General features: G+C 40.0%; 1 protein-coding gene across 1 annotated transcript; it reads right to left on the bottom strand.

Annotated features, from left to right (window-relative positions):
- Nucleotides 1–6,570: 6,570 nt before the first annotated feature.
- On the bottom strand, nucleotides 6,571–8,172 carry lrrtm4l2 (leucine rich repeat transmembrane neuronal 4 like 2; the record flags this gene model as incomplete). The annotated part of the gene is made up of 1 exon (XM_079160698.1): nucleotides 6,571–8,172. The coding sequence occupies one exon, from the start codon at nucleotides 8,170–8,172 to the stop codon at nucleotides 6,571–6,573; it is 1,602 nt and encodes a 533-aa protein (XP_079016824.1).
- Nucleotides 8,173–13,924: the final 5,752 nt, after the last annotated feature.

A 13,924-nucleotide genomic window follows, 5' to 3' on the forward strand; every position in this document is an offset into this window, starting at 1 on the left:
AAATGTCAAACACAAAAATTAACAAAAAACACTGTCGCTTAGTCATTTCAACTTTCTTGCTGCTCTGCTCTGGTATGCATGCATTGAATAAAGCATATAAATAAATAAAATATTTGTAAAATGTTAAAATGTCTTTCTAGTCTAACCAAGCAAAGCAATATGCTGTGACAACACTCATTGCACATGACTACACAAGTTATCATAACATTATAGCGATGACTGCATGAAGGACAGAGTGCATGAATATTACAGTAATGTATTTTTGTATTAAAATGCATATTGCATAAGTTATGAAAATTGAAATCATGCTAATTGTGCCAAAACAAAATTATTAAATAGATACCCATGGTGATGGGATCATCAATGGTATTATTTCAAGAGCAATCAGGACACTAAAGGCAACAATGAAGTGATCATCAGCTAACCGCTTATTAATTAGTTCACTGTTTCTAGCCGCAGTAATCATACGCTCATGGTGATCCACAGACGCTAACTTCTGTCTCTGTAAAGCACATTGACAAATGTGCTAGAGCCAAAGCCCTATTCATAAATGTCACGAGTAGATTAGACTGGGGAGTTAAGGAGCAATCATTACCACAGCCTATTGGTGTGTTATTGAACTGAATGTAAATGCAGCATTGAGCTGTGGAGAAATGTATTCTATAGAAGTAGCTTTTCTCACTCTGGACCGTTGTTTTGAATCAAAAAGCAGGGTGACCACTGTTATCAAACCGCCGCAGGCTCTCTCTCTCATGTAACTTTTAAAAAGATTATCATTCGAAGCTTGTTCTGCTCTTAGATGAAAGGACTAAAAACAACAACAACTGGCAATTTAAATCAGCTGTGAGGAGGCATGTCTGCAACAGCAATAGTGATGAATGATTGGGTGATTGGGAGTCACACAGACGACCTCAATCATATATCATTACAAGATTTGTCAACTGAAATGATTTGTCACCAAGTGAGAGTTCTACTGCCCCGTTGGAAAAATTGAGAAATGCATTGCTTTCAGTGGGCTGAAGCTATGACCAAGAGATTTGATATTTTAGGCCAAAAAAATGTCAAATGCTAAAAAAAGCATTGTTCCTACTACTTTCAATTGTGATATACATCCACTTCTGCTGATGGAGCTTTGCTCTAATTAGCAAAGAAGCTCTGCTGAAAATGCGTTTCTGTTATTTATGCCAAAGTATCAACTGTGTCCGGCTGATGTTCTTTGGGTTGCCATTGAGGTACATGGATGCAGATTACTCAACGCCACTTTACAAACAACTGAGAATGAATTTGCTGCAAAGAAATCAGAGAGGACCCTGTGGGGAAAATCCCAGCTGCTATAAGGTTCAGTCAAACCTCAGTGATCCGACATCCATCAGCCGCCCATTCATTCCTGTGTAACTTGTTTCTCCCCCTGCCCTTTAACAACATTCACTGTGTAGTCTCCGTGGTAATAAAGATGGTTTCGGTACTTTTTATCTTTATTAGGGTGTTTCAGAACACTGTGGCACTGTATGCCCCTGCTGCTCTAATGCTGCGATCATTCATGCAGTTGCAAAGAAGCCCACAGCATTGAGCCTGAGGGACTTCTGTCAGAAGGAGTCCCTACTCATAACAAAACTTAATAAGAGCAATATTTTACAGCCGTTTATAATGGCAGTGTTTGTGCTTCTGCTGTTACATGCAGTATGTTGGAATGACAACATTTACAGGTTGGGATTTTGAATATGTTGTTTCAGAAGTTTAAAACCCAATCTGCCTCCAAATGAGATACAGATTGCACCGTATTTCAGCTCCTCATGATTTAAAAGAACAGCAACAACAATGGAAAGAATCTGGACAGGATGTGTACCTGATTCACATAATTTCTTTATTATTATTGTTAGTTTGTGGTCCGGTTGTGTCAAGTCAGCTTGCTGTCAGTCACATAGGCAGCTGTCAAATCACAAGACTGTCTTTGAAGGGATAGTTTGAGTTGTGTGTGTGTGTGTGTGTGTGTGATACCAAACACAGGAAATGTATTTTCACAGAACTGAATGACTTTCCTTTTTACCTCTAAAGTGGATCCTCCATGGACACTGCCACACTGTCTTTATCATACCATGATGTTTTATTACTAAGGAAACAACAAGATGACTAGGTGCACTGCTTATAAATCTTATACATTTAATTGTTGTTGGCTTTTGGTTGATTTCCCTAGTGTGGGAAGCAGAGAATTTGAAGAATCAGGGGAAATAAATCAGAGAAACAATGAAACCTCTCCAAAGAAAGCACTATATTACTGTTACATCATACAGTGTGCATGCACAGCAGTGTGAGATCCAAGATCACTTTATCTAAGTTCTAAATCTGTGGCCCCAAGATATACAACTGGGATTTAAGGCTCTACATATAGCAGACATTTTGTCAAAGGGAAGTAAAAATGCAGCTATAAAGGTCACGCTGTTAACTGCTTTTATGCTGCAAATGATTTTCTGATGTTAAGTAAACGAAAGCTGCTCTGGGATCACTTAATATGGATGAGAAAGTAAGTCGTAAAATGTAATGTATCACACTAGATGTTTGGAACAACCTTTTCACTTCTGGTTCTTATAATGTCGTACAATATCGCTGAAAGCATTCTACTGTAATGGAAAGCTGTGATGTAAAAAAACTTGAATACCGGAATCATTACAGGGACACAAATCACAACTGTAATAAACACGACCACACAATGAAGACTGACTGATGACTGATTGAAGTTTCTACTTCCCACTGCTTTAACAAACGCAGAGCAATTCCTCATCAGCATCCTGTGTATGTCCACGTTTCAACTGAGTAATGGATTGAAAAGTGAGAAAATAAAAAATTCTAAGGTCTTTCTCATCACCACCAGCACTTTGACATGGACAAAGAAGCAGCAAGGCCACGTTCTCTTCCTCTGAGGGTCCACTGGGACACGTAAGAAAAGCAATAGCATTCAAATGAATTTTACAGGTGACATGCGTTGCACAAAAGGTGGGGTGACATAGAAATCCTGTTTTGGAGTGCAGGAGACTGATCAACTTTTCTCCTGAACTGTGCCAACTGTCTCTGAATACTTTCACACTTCAATGACTCTATTTTCAGCTGACGTTAATCATTTAAATTTGACTGCCGCAACTCATTATTTTGACTCGCTGGCTTAAACACACTACATGTTGGATACTTCAATTCATATTAGAGTAGATATGACGCTACTAGTTATTAAGGAAGAAAGATTGACACAAAAAAAGAAAGAAACAGAAAGAAAGAATGAAAGAGTTTTCTGTCTAGTGAGCTTTTTTTTGTCCAAATTAAGACCTCTCTGGTTCGGTCATCCTTGAAAAAAATCGCTTTCAGTGGATGGTAGTGCAAACGCAGTAGGGAGAACAATGATGAAAGGAAAGGAGCTATGAGCATTTTTTAAAAATTAGCACAGTTGATTTGCTGAGAGCTTTTTCTCCAAATATCTTTGCTTCAAAGAATTCTTCTGTCTGTTCGCTAAATATGAAGCTACAGCCTTGGAAGAATAAAAAGCTTTCCCGTCTCTGTCCAAAGGTAACACTCCGTCACTACTATCTGGTTTGTTTAGTCCGAACAAGAAAGAGTCCTGCAGTGTTGTTCTCACATTGAGGTTGCCAGGCAACCAACAGAGATTCCAGCAAGTTATTGTTCCTGCCAACGAAATATTCCAGTCCATAAACTTCAACTTCTTGCTTTTACACTTTGGTTTTTGCATGGACATGGCAGATTTAAAGATTTTGTAATATTTGCAGAGGGCCATGCTAGCTGTTTCCTCCTGTTTCCAGTCTTTATGCTAAGCTAACCAGCTAACTGGAACAGACAAGAGAGTGACGTTAATCTTCTCATCGCTTTACCTGCAAGAAAGCAAATAAGCTTATTTACCAAAATGGTGAACATTTACTTTAGAGTACTTCCCTCATAAATGGAAATCAGGCAACCGGATAAAAAGAAAATATGTATTTGGGGGTATATTGATAATATTGTTATAACTACCTTTTAAACCTCTGGCAAAACCTCTGGCAATGATGAGCAGAATATCGCACACATGTTACCTGAGAAAAGATCCCCAATAAGAGATGTAAATCAAAATGTCTGCCAGTGAGGGCTGAGCAAGTTGCCCCTCACAGTGAGTGTTTACAGGAAGCACTCACTGTGTTTCCAGGCAAGATTTTACTGATTCTGTTTTTGGCCTTGCTCATCCGCTTGAAGTACCTCATGATTTTATACATGGATTAACTCAAAAAGACATCTTTAATTTCTTGGAACATACAGTCGTTTTTCAGATTTTGCCAGTGGAGTGTGGTTCTATTTGTGCATTGTTATACTAAGTCAATAGTGTGAGCTCCACAATTCTTCATTCAAACAAATATACTCAATAATGATCGACAAGATGCAGATCACAGCTCTCTAATCAGCATTCTCCTCTCAGCTACACAACACCAACAGATTTCAAAACACGGGGAATTGCTTTTCATCAGTCATAATATGACAAATCAAACACTAATTACAATATCTGCCAACACTGAATCAACAAATCATTTGTTCTGTTCATATTACATTTTTTGTATTTTCCCATTGGCCCTTGAGAGAAATTCATCATATATGCAAGTACGAGAAACTAAATATATGGATATAAATTCTGTTGGCAGTGAACCTCCATGCCTGCCTGCGAGCAAAAGAAAGCCTGAGTCATGTTTAGAAAGTAAACTGTGGGAGATCATAAATCCTTATCTGAACAACCTTTGACCAGTCAAACTTTACTCCACACGAGATGCGTGAAGCAGCTAAAGGAAGAGGAATCAGATGTCTTTACTTCAAAACAGGTCTGAGAGGCCAACTGACAGCTGTGGGGGAAGGACTGTGGTGAGCAATCGATGATTGTTTTTCTCACACAAGAATAAAAACACCTATTTGATAGCTCTTACATTCTCGCACCACCACTGCCTAATCCTTCATGCACATATGTCCCCGGGTGCAGGTTAAATTTCTCTCCTCACAGTGAGAAAGCCGGGGGAAAAAAAGAGTATTAAGGCAGGGAGAAAAGGGAGGAGGGCACGCAGAGAAGACAGACCAAAGTGGTTGATGTGTTAATAGCAAAATTGCCTTGACCCATAAATACCACCGTCCCTCAGTAGCCTTCCTCTATTCTCCCTTTCTTTTAAGAACAATAACTCAGAACTGACAGAGAATACATGGTTGTATAAAAAGAGATTCCTGTATTGTGTTTGGTTTCACTGGACTGGAATTTCTTTTTGTCTCATGTACAAGCAAAGAATGGCATCGCCTTATGTATAACACAGCTCATTTCTATCAGGGGCCCCCTAGTAGTTTGAGGTGTGTAACCATACACACGATCAATACTGTTGTCAATACCAGGAGGGGATGGAAAAGAAGAGAGAGAAGAGAGCCAGAAAACCAGATACGTGATGGAAAATGTGTCAGCTCCCCTGCATGCAGCAGCAAATCCAATGAATTTTATAACATCAAGAGCACAATGCATGGATTTAGAGAGGGATTTTTTTTTTTTTTCTCCGTGTGATGCACCAGTCAACGATATTCTCATTACACACAGTTTTTCATCAATTGACACGGGAATCTTTTAATTACATATCACATAGAATGGCTAGTCCCCATTTTCTTATGTCTTTACACAAACAATGCATAATCATAATGATAGGAATAATCAATACAAAAATCTTTATGAAAATCAACATCGTTACTTCCGACACATCAAGGCCCTCGTTGGACCTGACCGATTTTTTTTACAGCTTGGAAAACATCAGTCCTGAGATTAGACTTGAATATAATTTGTTTGTTTAGCATGTACCCCAATAAACCGAAATGCAAGTTTATCATCAGTTAGAACATTAGAGCATCTTGTAGTAAGGAGATTGGTTTCATGCAAAAGATCTCAGGACAAGACGCTCTCTCTACGATTGCTCCCCCACTCATAGTGGTAGTGCTACTTCTAGCTGCTGCACTAATATGCTAAACGCAGCAGAGTTTAACTGGACAAACTGTATATTGTGAGAATAAGTTGCAACACTAACTCTTCCAACCAGAAGTCAGTAAACCAGGAGACTATCAGATCATCCCCATAACACACTCACACAGACACTCAAAGATGGACACATACTTCCTAAATCCTTTACAAGCTACATAATAAAAATCTAAACTAGCAAGTAAAAAGTGGCTTTGTTGGTTTGTATGTTCTATGGCAATACAGTTTGACTAAGAATAAGGTCAGTCTCTCTACAGGGCTCACTTCTACTTCAGCAGTGGTCCAGGCGGTACGTTAGATCGGACACAGCTAACCGACGCCGTCACTGTTCTCGTGTCAGTCATGGTGATAATTGGCTCCAAATATATCTCTCCATTCCAGTCTTCTTCTTCTGTGCACATAATGATATTGTACTATGCCCCCAAGTATTTCCGTCAGTGCTGCAGAATCTATCATCTCACATTAGAGATAAAAGCACTTAATCTTCTGGAAAGACCATTTACCTCTGCTTAGCAATTGCACTTCTAGTCTCGTAAGGTGGAGTTGGCAGCTCAGACCTCACATTCGATGGATCCTGATATGGTGCACGTGCACGGCCTTGTCTCATTCACCAAAGAGTCCATTGTCTCTGAGTTGGAATGGTAGCTCAGATAGTACTCTTGCAGCTGAGAGTTAAGGTCCTGCTCCTGCTTACGGGCCTTTTTCCTGCGCTTATGGTTGACCGAGTGCTGCTGCAGCTGCCTCATGGTGTTGGGGTAGCGCCTCCACGAGACATAAATAACCAGGAGGATCAATGCCACTGACAGGAACAGGGCTACGCTGCCTGCAATGATTTTATGGAAGGCCATATGTTCAAAGTGTAGCTCTGGGATAAACGATGTAGGGGGTTCAGGGGAGATGGGTGATGTGGAGCTCATGTTTGTGGACTCTGTTGTCTTTCCTTGTGTTGCACTAGGACGGACAGGCGAAAGGGTCAACCTCTGTACAGGTGACTCGGTACCAGGGTCAGTCGTAAGGTCAGGGTGAGTTGTGTTCACAATTCGGGTGGAAGTCAGAACAATGAGAGAAGTGGTTGAGAAAACATTAGACACGTCCGCACACGTCGAGTGATTCTTCACCACATCCACGACTCTTTCGCCCTGCACGGACTTGGGGCTGCTGCATATCATAGTGATGTCTTTAGAGTCTCTGAAGTTTTTGAGCCACCCCATGAGAGGGCAGATGCTGGGGCTGCAGTCCCAGGCGTTACCGGCCAGGCTGACGGTAGTTAGTGAGGTCCACGCTGCCACGGCCTTCACAGGCACGCTACTGAGCTTGTTCGATTCAAGGTTGAGTATTTGTAAGTTCGGCATACACTGGAAAACCGTTGGGTCCAACATTTGGATTTCATTCCCTGACAGGTCCAATTTCTGGAGTTTGTGCCAGGTCCAAGGCACGCCTTGATTCATGGATCGTATGCGGTTCCATTGCAAATAAAGAGCCTGCAGGTTGGTAAGGCGCGGGAAAATGAAGAAATTAATCCTGGAAAATTGATTGTGCTCTAAATGAAGTTCTTTCAACTTGAACAGCCCTAAGAACGTTGTGCGGGTGAGGCTCCGCAAGCGATTGTAACCTAAGTCCAAAAACTCCAGGCTGCGGCATTCAAGAAAAGTACGAATGAAGATCTGCTTCAGGCCATTAGATCGAAAGTGGAGATTTTGTAGCTTGCGCAGACCATAAAAATGCCCTGGCTGTAGAGACTGCAGCTGATTATAGGACAGGTCCAGATTTCGCAGGTTTGGTACTGCGCTGAATGTGTTATTGTGCAGATGACTTATTTTGTTGGAGCTGAGGATGAGTTCTTTGAGCCTGCGCACACCATGGAAGGCTAAAGCATCTATATCTTTGATGGAGTTGTGGTCCAAATAAAGCCAGATAAGCTGATTGAGGTGAGCAAACTGGTACGGCAACAGAACCAGCAGGCTGTTATAGCGCAGAGACAGACCTTGGCATCCCGTGGTGATGTTTTCTGGGATGCCTTGGAAGATGCCAGACTCGCAATAAACAATCTTCCCTTCGCAGCGACAACTCGCAGGGCACATCCTCTCCCCCTTGCTGAGCAGCAGCAAAACAGCTGCCTGCAGAAGAAGACATGATAACCTCCAGTCCAACATCACAGAACCTGTTGGGGGTAGAGTGGGGCACATGCAATCAAAGGGATGACTTGGTTTTCCAGAATGTGTTTGTTCAAAGACGTTTAAATAAGAACATGTGAGTAATTCATTCTTCAAACAGGAGCTGGTGTAGTGAGGAGCAGCTTGAGGTCTGATGTCTGACACACCAGAGCGAGATGCCTCATGAAGAATTAAACAGTCTGACGATTGGCTACTTTTAAGGTGAAAACGTGTGGAAATATCCAGCCACAGAGAAAGAAGTGGAGTTAAACAGGTGATTTAAATGAATGCTTGAATAAATAGTAGACCTCCTTACTCTATAAATGAAAGATATTCAGTTTTTGAACTATTAAATCTGTCAGTAGTCTATACACTGATAATTTCTGTTATCTTGGCAACGAGGAGCATCAAGAAGGAGAAACTGTGTCAGTAAATTGTGACGAACACAATGACTTACCCATAGTTAGTGAATGAAGGAGTAATCCTCTGAAATAAAGAGCACATTAAACTGCTCTCAGATGGAACAATCGCAGTTCATGCAGCCCCAGAGTCGATCCACATACCGAGCATCACTTATGTCTTCAATTAGAGGGGGAAATCAAATATATACGCAAGTTTTCCGCAGCGGTGTAAGCTCCCCTTTATCGGCGTCTCACGCGCGGTAACAGGGCGCCCTCACACTTGGGTCGTAGTTGGAGTCGCCGCTATAGTTCAGCCTGCTGTGTGCGCAATAACCCATTTGAGCGCCTGATCCTCCACTCTATGCAGTTTCCCTCTCTCTCTTTCTCCCTCTCTCTCTATGTCTCTCTCTGTTTCTTTCTCCCCTCTCGAAGGCGTAGGTGTTCACACGCGTATATTTAATACATCTACTATATAGGCTACTGTAGGCTACCAACCATGTATATGCAGGTATTATTTAATCCAATCATTGAAAGTTATATATTTTCTTTCATTAACTCTCTATATTTTATGTCACCCAAGCTTAATAATAGCATGTGAAATCCTAATGTAGGTGAGGCTGTATATATACCTTGCTCGTGGGTGGGGGGTGGGCTTCATGAATTCTAAGAATACATATACAATACATATCAAATTAAGATAAATTGAGTGTGACATTTTATTTTTCTGACATTTTTACAGTAGCCCTTCGATTTATATATATATATTTCAAATTTCAATTAGCTTGCTAATAATCCGAAACTTGCTGAAACGTGGGGTGACCATGAGGATGTTGACATCACAATGTTATAATAATACTCTGACCATGGTGATGGTGATGGGATGATAATATGTCCTTGATCAAAATAAGGGAGTTAGATGATACAAAACCACCGTTCATTAATACTTTCAATCATTCAGGAAATGACAGGAAGTTGTGTAACCATAATTGTTTGGTCCCTATCAGCTGCTTGTTAAAACCACACAATGGGAACAGCTTGAATGTGATGTTGACGTGCAGGATCCATCCATACCATTAAGTAGCAAGGGGAGTGTATGCAGGTAAACAGATAACACCTCTTGGTGTAGAGATGCTGCTATAGAGGCGGCGATAGTGGAATTATCAGTATTCAAATGAGTGGTCCTTATGAAGTGGGCAGTCAACTGGCAGCAGAGGAAAGAGGAAAGCATGCTTTAAGTAGGAGGACACAGGGAAACCTGTAATTCTGTGGTCATTTCATACTCATTTTTCATACTTTTCTCATGCTGCTTTGCACAGACACATACACATTGGACACAACAGTGTGGAAAACACCATTCTTGACTGCACAGCCTTTGAGAGTTTGAGTCGTAATGTGTGGCAACAGCAACCCCTTGTGCATGCAAACAGAAATGCCCTGTTTCAAGAGCTGTTGACATTAACCTACAGATACATGACTTCAGCATAGATGAGAGAGAAATCAGCACCCAGATCACTTGTGGTTGAAAGAAATGAGCTAATGAATTCATATCAATGTCTGGCGGGGAGCGTGATCATATTCCTGGTCAAACAGGATTTCCTCTGACGCCTGTGGATTGTGTTAGGAAGAAATATATTTATGAAATCTGCTCCATGAGCACCACAGCAGGGTTGAACCTAAGATGTGTGAAAATCAGCTATGCTGTTAAGATAATACTTCCCAGACTCATAGTAGCACATATTTCAAATGAATGTCAAACAAAAGTGTCTCTTCAAAGCGTGCGCTGCCTCACATGTCATTCAAAAATGTGCAGCTGAAGTGTGAGATAAACGGGCTGCTCAATGACAATGACACTCTAAAGTGGCGCCGCTTTTAGGCAACATTCAGGCAGAAGAATACTGTGAAAGGATCTGCTGTACTGACTTATGGACCAGATCTTATTTTGTACATGAAAATGTAGAAAATGAATGTAAATGTCTGCACACCAGCCAATACTTGAAATTTGATGTAATCATCCTTTAGAATGAGAGAGGTGACAGCTATCTTCTATACTTTTACAGAAGACACAAGTGAATGTGGATAACATATCCCACATTCATATGTAAACCTGTTTCAAACCCATTCAGAGATATCAAAGAGTGACTCTTAAATTATGTTAATGTAGACCTTTATAGTAGGAGCTTCTGAGAGGTTTAACTTTGAATGCATGTGTTTATTTTTTTCATACACACAACACACTGCACTGCATGTGTCTGCAGATTACTGGCACAGCTATCGATATAAAATACAGACACATGGATATGGATTTATTCATCTTTCACCAACCTTTTACTCTTCTCACTGAGACGTGTTCAAAAAATATTTTCAGACCAAAGGGTGCAGCCATGTCACGCATCCACAAATTATCACCCATATTTGGCCCTTCATGATATTTGACGGACCTTATCTGGAAGCTAATCTTTTGATAAAAGTCAGAGGCCTTTGCCTTGAGATGGATAGATCGCTTTACAGTTATCCACAAACACCTTTTGAATCTCTCATGGTACACAAATCTCAGTAAATCAGTGCAACATGTGATCTTGATGATAAATTGGCCATTCCATGACTTTTGTTATCCGCATTGAAAGCCAAGCGTACAGGGCAGGACACAAGAGATTGAGGCTCTTTTGCAGTTTGTGCACTTTGCTTATTTGCATGATTTTTTTCTGGTATTTGACAACTCTTTGAATCCTTTCTTTTGAATGTTTCTTTTATGTTTTACAGGGAGACGAGGTGCACTGAATTGAACTAAATACTAAAGAACCCATTATGAAACTGATACGCGTGTGGAAGGTTTTCAGAACATCCTGTCTCTCATGCAAACACAAAACCCTCACCTAAACTCAGGAGCATCATTAAAATTGTATTTGCACATGAAGAACAAACAAGGTACGAACAACCATACATCATTCTGACTACAATCAACAATAAGATGTAAGAGCTCAACAGAAAAACAAACATTCAAGTGCCTGAATTGCTGAAAATGTATTAGGTATTTAGTAAAAGGTTCTACACCAAATTCAAGCCATAAGTATAGCAGCAAACAACTATTTGGTGTGTACAGATATAGTCTCCTTCTCTGTGTGTGTATTGTAATCCGAGCTTCTCTGTGCCTTATTTACGTAGTCGGGCCAGCCACCATGCATTCGCTGTTGTGTTGTGATTAAATCCGCCACCACGAGTAAAGTCAGTAAACTGTCATTTATTAGTAAAAGGTCCAGTGCCCTGCAGCCAAATTTGGGTTCGCCAGTCGGGCGTCTGTGTGATAGAGTTACAGTTGCCGTACTTTAATGAGGATTTGCATTGTAATGACTGCCTTCTATTTCTCTTTCTTCTCACCACGTGATTGTTTGTTGCTTTTAGGTCGTATGCTTGCAGTTGTATAATAGATGTTTGTTGATTACAATTATTGGTTCTACTCAGTAATGCAAATAAACTGCTATATTTTAAGGAGCAGTTTCTGTAATTATTTTGTGCGTGTGTGTTGTGATAATAGCCTGTGCTCGAATTCAAACATTCATGGTTCACTCAGAATGTGGAATAGTACTATTGACATTGTGAGTGAACACCAATTTTGGTCCCTGATGCCAGAGTGGTGCTCCGTTATTATTAATATAAAAGAATTATTATTATACTTTTATTGATATCAATGATTTAGTTTTCATATTTGCTAATGACCAAACATGCTCCTGCCAGATCCCAACAACAGAGGAGTAACAGAATGAATAAAAAATAGAAAGACAAGCCACAAACATTAATTAATGACAACATTGAAAACATTACAACCACAAAAGTAGCAAACGTTTCAATAATAGATAAACAGTAGAGTGAGAACAGATCACCATTTACAATCAGTGGAGTGGCTTTAGAAATACCTCAGTGCTGAAGCTTAATCCAAATGTGATTCAGTATTAGTGTGTGTACATTTGGTTTGTATATTTTTCAGACAGTAAAAACATGCCCTGCAGTGCATGAACATGCACTTAAGGACTCTGAGTGTGTGTTGTGGGACACCGCCTTTAGGCATCTATTCCACAGGCCTTGATATGATTGACAGGACAGATTGACGTTTTCCTCAATTGGCTGTATTTAGCTTTCTCACATTTCCTGTCTACACAAATAATATTGGGGCTTCTGTGCATCATACGTTTTTTAATTTATTTAATTGGTTCTGAATAAATGATCATTTATAAATGTTACCTGTTGCAGCCTGTTTTTTTTCCCCTAATGGAGAAGAACCATTATTGGCACAACGATGCTGAACACATTTTTGCAAAAAAAACAAAAACTATGCCCCCTGGTCTTTTGTGCAGTGTGTGCATGATGCATTATACATAAGGAAATAATGAAAAATAAAAATAAAAAAAATTGCAAAAGAAGAACCTTTACATTTGTGATGCAGGAAAATGACAATATTGCAGGGAACTATTAAGTGGTTATTTCACGCAGGATTTAAAGGCAGAAGCCCATTATCAACACTCTATAATGCATTACCAACTGATCCTCACGGGCTTCCTTGTAGAAGTGTGTTTTCTTATGCATGAGAGCAATATTTAAAAAGGTAGACTGCCATATAAAAGTTTGTTAAATGTTGCTGAAGCAAAGACTTAATATAGTGTTTTAATGGTGTTTTCAACCACCTTTCTCTCATTAACTGTGAAAAGGTGGAGCACCTCTGTTGTTGGTGTTTCACGATGTGAATTGGTCTAAAGACATGAGATGCTTATCACAAAGTGTGTTCCAGAATATGAATCCAGGTCAGATGAAAAACGTTTCATTTTTTAATCATCAGAAAACTCCAAGAATCCCCTCAGCGCTCTGAGAATCATCCAGCAGAGGCTCAACATTTAGGACTTTTATTTAAATAAGAACAATGAACAGGCACCATCAACGAAGTGGGATAAGCTGAGGACACATTTTGAGGAAACCACTTTGTAGATAACCTATAATCAGAGCTAAGTAAATATCCAATCATTGGCATATCAAAAGAAAAAAAATAAGTAAGTATATGCAGTACTTCTTTTTCCTCCTTCATTTGAATCATAGAAGCAGCAGGGGGTAAAGTTCCAGATGTTTTGGGATGAGCCCTCAGAAATATTTAACTGCTGCTTGGATATTGTGTATTATGTGTAATTTGCCGGTTAATTAACAGATTTAGGAGTCAGGGTAAATAGGAGCTACTTCAACACTGTTTTAAGTCACTCTTCGATCTAATTATTTTACTATTCAAACATTTCGACACTGTGTTTCAGTGGGATTCCTAATGCTGCAAAAAAGCAGGTCCACCCCTTGCTCTATTATTCAGGCCTCAGTCA

The sequence above is a fragment of the Pholis gunnellus genome, assembly GCF_910591455.1.
Source record: "Pholis gunnellus genome assembly, chromosome: 6".
Taxonomy (NCBI): domain Eukaryota; kingdom Metazoa; phylum Chordata; class Actinopteri; order Perciformes; family Pholidae; genus Pholis; species Pholis gunnellus.